The 12,978-nt window shown below is 56.2% G+C and overlaps 1 protein-coding gene across 1 annotated transcript in view; it reads right to left on the bottom strand.

Annotated features, from left to right (window-relative positions):
- Nucleotides 1-343: 343 nt before the first annotated feature.
- The window catches only part of PALD1 (phosphatase domain containing paladin 1), a 42,820-nt gene continuing 30,185 nt past the window's right edge, over nt 344-12,978 (bottom strand). The window contains exons 18-19 of the mRNA XM_026455325.1: nt 4,235-4,390; nt 344-2,235 (exon numbers count right to left, since the gene is read on the bottom strand). Coding sequence (XP_026311110.1) covers nt 2,083-2,235; nt 4,235-4,390 — 309 coding nt within the window. The 3' untranslated portion in view covers nt 344-2,082. The remainder of the gene's footprint in view (nt 2,236-4,234; nt 4,391-12,978) is intronic.

Raw genomic sequence — 12,978 nt, 5'->3', positions numbered from 1 at the left:
GGGAGAAAGTGGAGGCTGAGATCCACGTTTCTTCACAGGCCCCCAATTCCACTTTGCTCTATACGGTTTCCCTAGATGCAGTAGTCCTTCATACATTAGCGAGAATTCACCAGTTCCTTTGCTTTCTTCAAGGAGGAGCTCTGTCTGACATCCAGTTTAAGAGGGTGAGGCATAACTGGGAACGCGTGTCTGCAAAAACCCGACTGCTCTAGAGCTGGAAGTGCCAATAACAGGTGCTCTTGACCCACTCTGCCCGCCCACCCTTACTCTGAAGGGGCAAGGACCCCAGCCTGTTGTACCAGTTCCAGAATACTAGAGACACATCAGCAGCCAGGTGCACTCGCATTTAGCTGTTTTTAAAGCTTAAAAGCTCTGTACAAAAAAAAAAAAAAAAAAATCACAAATGAATCCTCACAACACCCCTGTGAGGTAGGTAGGCAAGTATTATTCTCCGATTTTACAGATATGGGGAAACTGAGGCAGAGAGGTGATGTGATCAGCCAGTGGTCCCAGTTCAGCTGAAAGTCAGAGCCAACCATGAGAATACAAATGATCCCTCCCCATTCAGTCCCATCTCTGACTCCACATCTAGACCTTATCTGCAAAGAAATTAAAACTTTCAATTCACGCAAAAATAAAAACAATAAACCTGAAAAGGTAGTGAACAGACATACAGTAGTTCTGCAAAAGAATTCAGCCAAGGGGGTCAAATATTTTCCAATACTGGGTAAACGGGAACAACTTCGGCTTCCTCCTCTTTTCAAACCTCATGACCGATGGCACATCCATTTTTTTTTTTTTTTTTTTTTTCTTTTTTTCCTGCAGAAGTACACGATCCTAATCAAAGACACGCTTTCCTGGTCCCAGTGAGCCAAGCAAGGTGGACAGCCTCCTCACTGTTCAGCTCCTGGGTTTCAGCAAGCACCAGTCCCCAGCTGGAAGAGCTGCAAGACTCAACTCAAACATGGCACTTCTCTACCATCTGTTCCCAGCAGCCCTCCCGCTGTGTGGACAGAGTGGATCCCAGCAGCCTCTAACTCAGCAGGGTCTGGCCTTTTCTGCTTCCACTGGGAGGCAGGGCTCAAAGACGCTCAGCAAAGACAACCTGGAACCCAGGTGATCCCTCCCACCACCCTCAGTGCACCCCTGCACACCTCACTGTCCATAAGGACCACCCCAGCAACCGTCCTCAGTCAGCACTCCCTGGGGCTCCTGCTGCAGCAGGTGGGGGCACCAGGCCATCCTGGGCTGCTGGGACAGGGAGAGGTGCCGGGGGACCTGCAGCTCCAGGCCTTGGCTTCCTCTGTGCCTCCTGCCCAGGTTCCCAGCCAAGTGGAGCAGGCCTCTTCCACTGTGCTGCGTCCGCATCCTGGAAGCTCTTTCCTCCCCAAGAGGGGCTCCCCAAGGTCTCCAGCTCCTTGAGAAACCTCTACCATCCTGCCAGCCCCACCAGGCCAGGTAGATGTCCTTCCTGAAGTCTCCCAGGTTGGAGATGGGGGCATGAGAGTCCAGAAAACTGGGTGAAGCTGCCTTTCACATAATAGGTCTATCCAGAACACTGTCCCCTCCACCCACCTCAGGCTGCCAGATGCCCAAGGGCAGTGCTTGGGCAGCAAGAAGGGGAGCGACAATGGCAGAGCAGCAGGAGTAAGGAAGTGGGGAGCTACCAGTGGCCGGGTCTGCTTTGTGCCAGGGGCTGCCAGGCCAATCTGAGAGCAGGGAGAAGAGGACAAAGAGATCCACAGTGTCTGGCAACTGGGGGAGTGAGCTCCTTGGAGGCCAAATGCCAGCCTGTTTGCAGGTGCACACAGCAGAGTGTGCACCTTGTGAGTACTCCAGTGAGTGCTCCTCCCTGGAGGTCAGCCACACACCTTGGTGGTTTGCAAGGGATGGCTGTGCTGTCTCCCTGTCCTATAAAAAGTTCTTTCTAAAAAGGCTCCCAACTCCGCCCAGTCTCTCCAGGAAGCGGGGGAATCATTTCCTCAAGACCAGCACCCCTCAGGACCACTCCCAGCCAAGAGCACCTCAGACACCCCAGGTCCACGTGGGGCCCTACAGGTGGGGGGCAGGGAGTAAGTGCCCCTACAGCAAGTCCTCGGGGGCGGAGGGCTCGAGGCTGCAGCTCTGCTCCTGCCACCGGTAGCGCAGCCTGGAGAAGGGCTGGTCCTCCCCGCTCTCCAGCTCAGGGAAACCCAGCTCATTGAGGATCTCGTAGATGCCAGCCTTCGATGCCACCTGGGAAGAGAGCAGAGGCAGGGGCAGTGTTTCAGGGGAGGGAGGATGCCACTCAAGCCACTGAGTTCTGAAGATGAGTCTGTGGCCCGTGAACTTGGTGACCTGAACAAGTTTGCACCTTGACTTCTGTTAACTTCTCTGGGCCTCAGTTTCCTCATAGCAAGGAAAAGGCTCTACCTCACAGGACTGCCTCGAGGAGGACTCTACACGTACAGAAAGTACTGGGCAGACAGTGAGTGCTCCATGCAGAGAGCAGAGAGGCAGGCCAGGCACACGCTGGGTCCTGTGTGACTCAATGCTCCCGCATGGACGCCCGGGAGTGGGCCTGCAGAGAGGGCTGGAGGAGGAACATGGATGCAGAGGCAGGTAAGGCTATGGCCTCTGCCCCAGGTGGCTCCCCTGGACACTCAGGCCTGCCGCCCAGCAGCCCAGACCCTGGCGCTAGACTCAAACCATCCACAACCAGCCCCCTTCTTTCTCCACTATCCTGGGGATGGGGAGGGTGCAGCCTCCACTTAGAACAAAGGAATGGGTCCGTCCCGCTCTGGCTCTGGGGCGACCCTCACTGCCACCCTCCACTCATCCGCAGCAGAGAGGGGCTGAGGTCCCCTGAGGATGGAACCCACACTTCGGCCTGGACTGGCAGCCCTCCTTCCTCGACCTCCCCCAGTAGGGGATTCAGCTGGGGAGGGGATTAAGCTTCCTCTCGGCCCCAGGCTCCCCCAGCTTCTGCTCTCCAAGCAGAACCAAGCAGGAAGTGTCCTCATCCCCTTCAGCCTCCACCCCTCCCCAGGGACTCACAGAGGAGGCTGAGCCCAGGCCTACTCAAGAGGGTGGCCCCGACATGGCCTTGGTGTGACCACATCAGGTCTCCTGACTCAACACACATCACATGCACCAGGGGCATTTCAAATGCTTCTCCACCTGACGACCTGAGGCCCACCCTCAAAGCCTGCCACTCTGCCTCCACTGCTTCACAGCCCTGAGTCCACCTCACACCTGCCTCAGTCCCCGTACCCTTCCTGTGCCCACTCTGGCCAGGTCACCAGCCCCTGCTCTCCACCCACCCACTTCCCAGGAGCTAATTCCAACCTCTAGTCCAGATTAGAACTGCCAGGATCTGCTGGTGAGGTCTGGAGGGGCCAGCTTCCTGGCAGAGGAGTAATTACAGGCCGCTTTGCCAAGGAGGGAAGAAGGCCTCTCTTCTGACCTAGAGGTGCCAAGGTGGCAGCTCTGCCTCTAAAACAGCCAAGTGGAAGAGGAGCCAGGAGGCCAAACAGAGAGGATCCAGGAGGCTGGACAGCGAGGGTGGTGTCTTAGGTCAGGATATGGTGGGCTCTGGAGCCAATCAGCCAGCCCTAATACCAACCTTGAACAAGTCACCCACCCTCTCTATGCTCAGTCTCCGCCTCTGTAAAATGGAGCAACAATCACACCGTGCTAGACCTGCCTAGTACAGGCTCCAGCAGACGGCACGGTGTGTCTCCCCACGTCCCCACGGCAGCCTGCGGGGCTGGTACCCGCAGGATCACATCCCCTCCATGTTAGTGCTAAGGCCAGCAGCTGTGGAGAAGTTGGCTCACTGGTACAAGGCCATGGCTGGAGGGAGAAAGGGGCAGGGCCACCTCGCAGAGCACAGGTGAGGGTTGACCACAATTGTGGGCATGAAGTGCCCAGAGCCACCATCCACGCAAGGGTGGCTGTGCTGATGTGTGCTACAGGGTCCCAGTCCCAAAGGCTGCCCTGCTCTGTGCCCCACTCTGTCCCTCCCTCCTCCTCATTCATCTGTTCATTCATCAAACTCATCAACTGCCTGCCAGGCGCAGACAAACTGCTGGGGATCCAAAGTCAGATCAGACAAACTCTTGGCCAAACAGAAGCCTCCTGCAGAAAGGGGGATGGAGGCTCTTCCCGCCTGTCACGGGCACAGCGCGGCTGTGACCCAGCTCCATCTGCAGGAGCCATCGCCCGGCCCCTCTCGGCCTCAGCCTCCCCTCACCTCCTGCATCCAGGTGCTGAAGGGCCTCTGCCAGGAGCCGGCCTTCTCCAGGTGGAGGTACGCATTGAAGACAATCAGGCAGACATAGCGTTCCAGGTACTGCAGGCTCCGCAGCTGCAGCCTCCGCATTTCCTGCACCTCTTTAGCTGCCTTTGCCTGGAGGACAGGACAGGGTGGGGTCAGTGTGGGGGGTCACTGTGCCCCCCAACACACAAACATACCACCCCGCTGCCCTGAGCGCCAGGGCAGGTTGATCCAACCTCAAGAGCCAAGGGCACTGCCTCCACCTGACTTACAGGACGAGCAAGCCAGGGCTGCGGGTCAGGAGCCCACTTCCCCCCTGAGAGGCACGGCCGGCCTCCCAGCCTCCCGGCCTCCCTCTCGTCGTCATGGAATCACAACCACTGTCCTGTTCTGAGGGGTGAACGGGGACAGCAGGAGAGCTCACTGCAGATACCCTCCATGGTGCCTGAGGTGCGCTGAGGCCCTCCCGCATGGCAGGATCCATGTCCAGGGTGGGAGGACCCTTACTGCCACTTCCTGCCAACTCCCAATCCTCCAAGGACCAGAGGAAAGGCTTCAGTCCTCTCTGCAGCCCCTCAGGCCTCCCGCAGGGAGGGTATGAGGGCTCTGACAGTGGCCTGGGAGGCGCCGATGGCAGGGGTCATTAAGGCTGCGTTCTTGGGGCTCTGCCATGTGGATGCACATCAACCTCCTCCCCCCGACTGACCCGCTCCCGCACTGGGCCTACTGGGTGGGTGAGTTCATCCTCCAGCCTTGAAGGGGAGAAACCCCATCTGAGCCTCTGGGCCCAAAGGTCCCTAAGTGACTTCCAAAAGTGAAAGGGGTACACATACAGCCCTCACCCTCTCCAAGGCTGGGGACAGGTAACAAGAAAGGCTACCTGGCTGAGGAGCAGCAAGAGATGAAGCAGCGGAGGAGAGGGTTTGGGAGAGGAGGTGTGGGTACAGGGGAGACTGCGGGGCATCAATCTTTTAAGCAAGCAAGCCTAAGCATCTTCAAGGGAAATGGCACCAGGCCACGTGCTGGGGCGACAGGGACAGCAAAGTCAATTAGAGAGGTTTCCCAGAGAGTGTGGGAGTGCCGCTGGGCCGTGGAGGCCTGGTGGATTTGCACAGACAGAATGTGGACCAGATGGAGGAAACACAGAGGTGAGGCTGGTGCCTGGAGTATGGGGGCTGAGAGGGGCTGGCCTGGCTGGAGGGAGAATGAGGAGGGATAAGAGGTGGTTCTGCCATTCTGCTGGGCTGGATCTATTATGGAAGCCACCTGTGTCACCTAGAAAGTTTATCCCCAGGTCAGCGGTTCACAACCTTGCTGTCCATGAGAAACATGAGCAACTTTAAAATGCAGATGTCTGGGCCCCACCTAGAACAATCCAATGAGAATCTCAGCAAGGTGTGGCCTGGGCATCGGGGTTGCCCTCTGGGTGACTCTCTATAGCCAGGGTTGCACACTATGGCTTCAGTACTGGGCAGCCATTGAAGGTTTGAGAGTATGAGTGACCCATTAACAGAAGATGTATGGGAGATTTGTGCTCAGGAGGAAGGGAACTTAAAAAGAGGGTCCCTTCTAGGTTCTCCACAATGTGGGGGTCAGGGGACAGGCCACAGGCCAGGGGATAAGACCCAGGACATGCACAGCCAGGCTCTCCTACAGGGCACCCTGCCCACCCTGCTCCTTCCATCCCTCACAGACATGTCACCCACCCAGCACCCCCCACCGCACGCTACGGAAGCGGAGTTTGGAGAGTGAAGGCCACACCTCGTCTCACACCCACCCCCTTCTCACCCCACCCCCCAGGCCCACAGCAGCTCTCCCTGCTCCAGGAAAAGGACGTGGCACAGGGGTCATCCCTCGGGCACCAGGAACATCTGTGCGAGGACACAGCAAGACCCAGCCTCTGGGAGCCGGAAAGGGCTGTTCGCCTCACAGCTGGGCTGCAGCTGGAAGGCCTTCCGCACAGGAACACGACGTCAGCCTACATGCATCTCCTCCTCAGCCCTGGGGTGGGCTCTGCGGCCTCAGACGTGGCATGGCCCACAGTCCCAAGAATCAGAGCTGGAGTAGCCTGAGCAGGGCCTGTGGTCCCCAACCTCCCACTTCTACCCCCACGGCCTCTGCTGTCTTTGCCTCCAGGGTCGCAGAGTAGACGGTAACTTGCAAAGCCTGCCCACCCATCCACCCAGGAGCAGCTCTGGGGCCCTGGAGATGGGGGCAGGGGTGAAAGGGGGACAGTGGGCTGTGCCCAAGAGGGGCGAGGGGACTAGAGCCAGCACTGTGACTCCCTGGGAGACGTGAGTCCCATAAGCTGGGTTCAGGTCCTGGTTCTGCCATTTAAACTCACAGGCCCCAGGTTTGTGGAGGTAGGATTTCTCAGCAAAGTGAGGGATAAGAAGGCACCTGTGCACCACAGAAAGCTCACTAATCCACTCATCCATCCAGCAGGGAGGGGCCGCTACACCGTGCCTAACACCCAGCCACAAACTGGGGATGCAAAGATGAACTACTCACAGGCCCCGCCCTCCGTGCCCGGAGGGGGATGGAAATCATTTCAAAGCAGCCAGAACAGCTGCATTCCGGGATGACAGAAGGGGGAGAGCAGGGCTCAAGGAGGAGGGGACATCCAGGGTGGGTGAGGTCTACAGAGAGGAGGCAGAACAGTGTCTTGAGAGGGGTAGGGCATGAAAGGCAGGAAGGGGACCCAAGAATGAGATGAGTCCCCAGAGTACCCCCTCCCAGGGTGGGCAGAGGGGGAAGAGCTCATGGCGGTAAGAGAGAGGTGAAGGTGAGAGGCCAGGCCTGGAGTGGGTATGGAGGCCAAGCCAAGGCCTGGCCCTGCAGACAGAGGCCAGTGAGGGCTTCTGGGGATTTGAGGATGGGAATGGCCTGTGGCTGCTGCGGAAGGAATGGGGCCGCTGGGGGCAGGATTTGTTGAGAGACTGGGGAGTGAACAACAACAAAAAAGATTTTACCTAAATATAAACCGCAGCCAATACCATGCAACCCTGCCTATCTGCAAGGATGGATGGTCTGCACCACAATGCAACTGGCTGCTCTCCACCCCATCCCTTAGGCTGCTTCTATCCTTCCCCAAGCTCCATCCCAAAGCCTAGAGCCTTCAAAACATTTTCTTAGAAGGAAGGAAAGGAAATCACCCACAGTTCCACTGGGCAAGAGCCATTCTAAACTACTTTCAATTAAAGAGCTCAGAGGCAATGTGCTATGGGCGTGAAACGCCCTCAGCTCTGGCTCTGTGCCATGGACACGACCACACCAGCACCATCCTCTCCCACAGCTGTGGGGATGGAGGCTGCCTGTTGCAGGAGACACGGGTGAGGATTAGGTCTGAGGAAGATTCTCTGGGGTGAGAGGTGGAGTGGCTCCTTCTGAGCTCTACTGCCAAAGGTAGAATTATCTCCAAATTCAGACCATTGTGTACAGGTGACGCCTGACCCCCGCCCCCAGAAGGTTCCGAGGGCACATCTTGCTCGATCACAGGTCAGTGATTTGAGACAAACGCCCATCTTCCTGTCAAGGCCCTGGTTTCCTTAACACCGTCCCATGTTAGCACCACTGCCTGGGGAGGAGGATGGGTCAGCCACCTCCTGTCGATAAAAATAGTGGAGTTGTTTATAAACGGCCTGGCAGGCCAGGCTGTCATTAGCTGTGGTGGAGCCGGACAAGGCTTCCTCACCCATTGGACTGAGCCCTAAAATAGAAGAGGGCCAGGAGAGGTGGCCGGGCCACTGGGTACTTCGGGCCTCTCAAACCTCCAGCCCACCTGGCATCGAGGTAGCCCAGCGTTGCCAGCTCTGCTATTTGCCGGGCCACCAGGGAGAGGCCCACTGAGGCAGGGCTGGGGAGCCTCCCCAGGCTACCACACAAGCAGAGCACGTGCGTCGGGGTCTACTGAGTGCCACCTGCGGGTAGAGCACGTCACAACCTGACCTGAGGATCAGACCCTAACACATTCTCCTAGCAACCCTGTGAAGGAGGTGAGACCATCCTATTTTGCAGATGAGGCTCAGCAAGGTTGTTTTTTGTTTGTTTGTTTGTTTTAGCACATGCTTAATTAACCCTTCAAACAGTAGGCATCCTGCCCAAACTCAGAGTTCTGAGCTGGGAGACGAACCCCAAGACCCCAGCTCTTTCTACCACCCTCCCCCACTTGGCCACAGTCAAGCCCACCACTCCCTGCTCACTCTTGTCTCTGTACCTTCACCACACTGCTCCTCCTGCCTGGCCGGGTTTCCTCCAAGCCTATGATAAGCCCCCCACTCTCCCAAAGCGAAGCGGCCTACTCCAAGCCTTCCAGCCCAACAGCCCTGCCCTTCTCAGTCTCCTCTGCCCTCAGGCCAAACCTTTCAATTAAAAGTTGCACTAAATTCTATCTTGACAGATTCTAATTGCTTCATCAAGGCAGGGGCTGTCTCAAAACAACCATAAACCCAGGGGCGGGCACCAGCCCATAACCAGGTTTACCCCTCCCCCTTCTCCCCACCGCACTGGGGGTCTGCACAGAACTTGGTATGCAGCAGGTGCTCACTGAGCACTCCTCCCCAGGCCCCTCTTGTGCTGGCTCATGGCTTCTAGTATCATCTTGAATCCAGATCCTAGACAGACTCTGAGGATTGCAGACTGGGACATGTCAGCGGCTCAGGTGCTCCACATGGATAAGGGTCAGGCAGCCCAAACCCACAAAGCATGTCCCAGTGAACCTCCTGAGTGCACCCCAAACCTGCTGCGCCCATAAGCCTGCCCATCTCAGTGGCAACTCCATCCCCCCATGTACACAGGCCAGAACCCGGGACTCCTCCTTCACTTCGCCCTTCTCAACCCCACGGCCAATCAGTAAACCCCACTGGCTCCACTTCAAAACACCTCCAGAGGCTGACCACCTCTCACCACCCTGGTCCCAGATACCCTCCACTCAGCGACAGCCCCTGGCTGGTCCTCTGCCACCTCTCCTGCCCCCTGCTGTCTATTTGCAACATAGCACCTAAGTGACTACAAACAGTAAGTGGGTGGCTCTGCCCCAAACCCTGCAATTTCTCCCTTTGCACTTAGAGTAGAAGCCAAAGTCCCAGCAATCCCAGAAAAGGCCCTACAGTCTGCCTCCTGTCCCCATAACCTCTGGCCTCCTCTCCTGCCCTCCCATTCCCTCCCTCTGCTCCTCAAACACACAGGCAGCTCCCACCTCGGGGACCGCACGCAAGCCACACCCTCTGTCTGGACTGTTCTTCCGCCAGACGCCAGCACGGCTCCTCCTCCAGGTCTGTTCAACGCCACCTTCTCATGGAATCCCTGCCTAACCACCCCACTTATTTAAAACTGCAAGCCCTCATACCGCCCCGTCGGCACCTCCTAACTGTGGAGTCCTAATTAGGGAAAGGAGTCAGGCTGGCAGGACCAGGAAAAAGCAAACAGAGAAAGCAGATAAGCTCCAAGTCTGCCTTTCTTCATGGTCCAGGACATGGCCCTCCTACGCCAATGACACAATCTTCCAGTGTCCAGCTATCACCAGACCCTCGGCTGATAGAAAAATGCAACTTAGCTCGCTGCAACTTCGGCATTATCAGTACTGCACAAAGCTCTCTTCAGCAAACAGCACAAGCACCGTCCTAAAAAAATCCCCAGCCTGGCCAGGTGCGGTGGCTTACGCCTGTAATCCCAGAACTCTGGGAGGCCGAGGCGGGCAGATCACAAGGTCAGGAGATCGAGACCATCCTGGCTAACACGGTGAAACCCCGTCTCTACTAAAAATACAAAAAGTTAGCCGGGCATGGTAGCGGACGCCTGTAGTCCCAGCTACTCGGGAGGCTGAAGCAGGAGAATGGCGTGAACCTGGGAGGCGGAGCTTGCAGTGAGCCAAGATCGCGCCACTGGACTCCAGCCTGGGCAACAGAGGAAGACTCTGTCTCAAAAAAACAAAAATCCCCACCAGCCTCCGTCTCCTTGCAACCAGCTCCTCTCTTGCTAACTTGCCCACTGCACCCTTGCAACGTGTTTCCATACTTTCTCTAAAAATCTGCCTTTCTTTACCTTTTACATACTTTATCTAAAAATGTGCCTTTACTTTTTTTTTTTTTTTTTTACAGGCGTAAGCCACCGCAAACAGCCCTTTACCTTCTTGAGTAAGAAGAATTTTAGCAAATTCTTCTTACTCCCCATGTAATACCAGCCTCAGATAGTTGCAACCTGTGACACTTAGAGGCTCCGCTTCTCCCAACGGACACCCCGCTGTCCAACAGACCACGGCCCTGATATGTGTGCTACCTGCTGCAGGTCTCCCTCACCAGAGTACAGACTACATGAGGGCGGGGGCTTTTGCCCTTTGTTTGTGTGGCATCTCCAGCACCTAGAGCAGTGCACTTGGTAGGTGTGTAATAACTGTTTGTCAAATCAATGAATGACGAACACGTGCATCTTGCATTTTCATTCATCCCAGCTTCACAGGACACCTCGGTTGCCTATGCCAACCCCTTTGCCTTTCAGAAAGGGAGGCTGAGATCAAAGAGGTGAAATGACCTGCCAGGGTCACATGAAGAGTAGGCAATAGAGCCCAAGCAGGAACCCAGGCCTCGGGTCCACCGGGGAGGCCACACGCTTGAAGACCCGGACGCAACTGAGGCTCAGGAGAAGACAGCCCCAGAGGAGAAATAAGAAGAGCCAGCAACCCAGGCAACAGAAGGAGACCATCTCTACCAAAAGAACAACAAAAAAGAGGCAGGTGTGGTGGCACGCACCTGTAGCCCCAGCCACTCAGGCCTGGGAACTCAGGAGGGAGGATGGCTTGAGCCCAAGAGGTCAAGGTTACAGTCAGTGAGCCATGACTGTGCCACTGCACTCCAGCCTGGGTGACAGAGTGAGAGTCTCTCTCTAAAAAAAAAAAAAAAAAAAAAAAAAAAAAAAAAAAGAGGAAGAGCCAACAAGGCCAGGCTCAGGGTCTTCATCAAGCCAGCCAGAGAGCAACTGTCCCCACCCTGCCACCCTCTGCCATTACTAAAGCCTGAAGCCTCCTTGGTATCCCCTCACTCACCAACTCAAAAGAAAGAAACCTGGCCTGGTGACCTCTGCCTCCAGCTGAGGTGGGGCCCAGGCTGGGGAGGCAAGTGACAGTCCCCAAAGACAGCCAGTGGCTGAAGGGCAGGTTCCAGGGCCGGCAGCACACCCTCTTCCCAAGTGCAGCAGCAGCCACTGTGTGTGGTGGGTCTCCACCGAGTCCCTGCAAACTGCATCCTCAGGCCAGCCCAGTGGTGGGACCCCAGTACAGGAAGTACCTAATCTCTGGAAGGGAGAAAATCGCCCTCAATCCATACGGGTAACCCATTTTCCAAAGGTGACATCATATTTTGTTAAGTAATTTCAAAGTGTGAAGGGACTTGATCTGGTGCCGTGGGCCACTCTGCATGCCATGAGTTCAACAGACGCTGTTCAGCAGCACTTCTAGGCCAGGCACAGAGATTTAACGCTGAGAGGACACAGTCTCGTTCCTCAAGAGGCCCACTGTGCCCACAGGTAGCCCAAGGAGCCTGCCTGGCAGCCCAGCCACCCTGCACACCCCACACACCCCATCCCACCTCCCATGGGCCCCAGACTGGTCTTCACCACCATCCCTCAAAGCACGCAGAGCAAGGGTAACAATTCCAGGTGACAGATGGAAAAACAGGGGTCCAGGCAGGCCAAAGTGACTTGCCCAAGGTTCCACAGGGAGTTACTGGCAGAGCCAGGGCTGGAGCCAGGGCTTCCAACCCCTGACCCAGGGCTCTTCAGCTTGCTGCAGAAGAATGCCCTGTCCTGGAAGACGAACAATGTGGACAAAGAACCAAAAGCGTTAATAATGAAGGTGCGGTCAGGCTTTCCTATTTATTTATGCAATGATTTACTCAACCTTCCCTCCATCCACTCACTAGAAAGACATTTGTGGAGCCCCTACTTGTGCCGGGCAGGGTTCTGGAGTCAGGATTTCAGAGGTGGACCTTGCAGCAGAAACAGGGATCTCTGGTAACAACCACAATCGGGACAATGAGAGCGGCAGGCACCGAGGCAGGGTCTCTGGGGATTACCCAGGGGGTGAGGGAGGCGGTGAGGCTGGAGTTGAGGTTAAACCCCTCCCAAGTCCACCAACAATTCTAAGCCCGATGGTGCACACTTAGAAACCACAGTTGCTCAGTGGATGTTTGTTGTTGAATAAAGCAGGAAAGTCCTCCTGGAGAATGGAAATATCAGCTTGCCCTACAATGGGAAGGAAGAGAGATGAGCGGTCTCGGCAGCCAGGTACGGGGTGGCTCACACCCTTAATCCCAGCACTTTGGGAGGCTGAGGCAAGAGGATGACTTGAGCCCAGTAGTTTGAGGCCAGCGTGGGCACCACAGCAAAGACCCTGTCTCTACAAAAAAGTGTAAAATTTAGCCAGGCGTGGTGGTGCATCTCTGTAGTACACCAACTCAGGAGGCTGAGGCAGGAGAATCACCTGAACCCAGGAGGTTGAGGCTACAGTGAGCTATGATTGCACCACTGCACTCCAGCCTGGGCAACACAGCAAGACCCTGTCTCAAAGAGAGAGAGAGAGGTCTCAGCTACTGAGAACATGTGTCCTACACACACGCATACACACACGAGGGCACACGTGTACTCACATGCACACTCACACACACACTCCGTTCTGGAAGCCGTTCTAGGCTGGGTTTGAAAAGGCCAGGATACAGCCTTTGCTTGGG

Source organism: Piliocolobus tephrosceles, chromosome 9 (genome assembly GCF_002776525.5).
Source record: "Piliocolobus tephrosceles isolate RC106 chromosome 9, ASM277652v3, whole genome shotgun sequence".
In the NCBI taxonomy this organism is placed as follows: Eukaryota; Metazoa; Chordata; class Mammalia; order Primates; family Cercopithecidae; genus Piliocolobus; species Piliocolobus tephrosceles.
The sequence above is the reverse complement of the archived record's forward strand: the minus strand, read 5'-3'. Positions and strand labels throughout refer to the sequence as shown.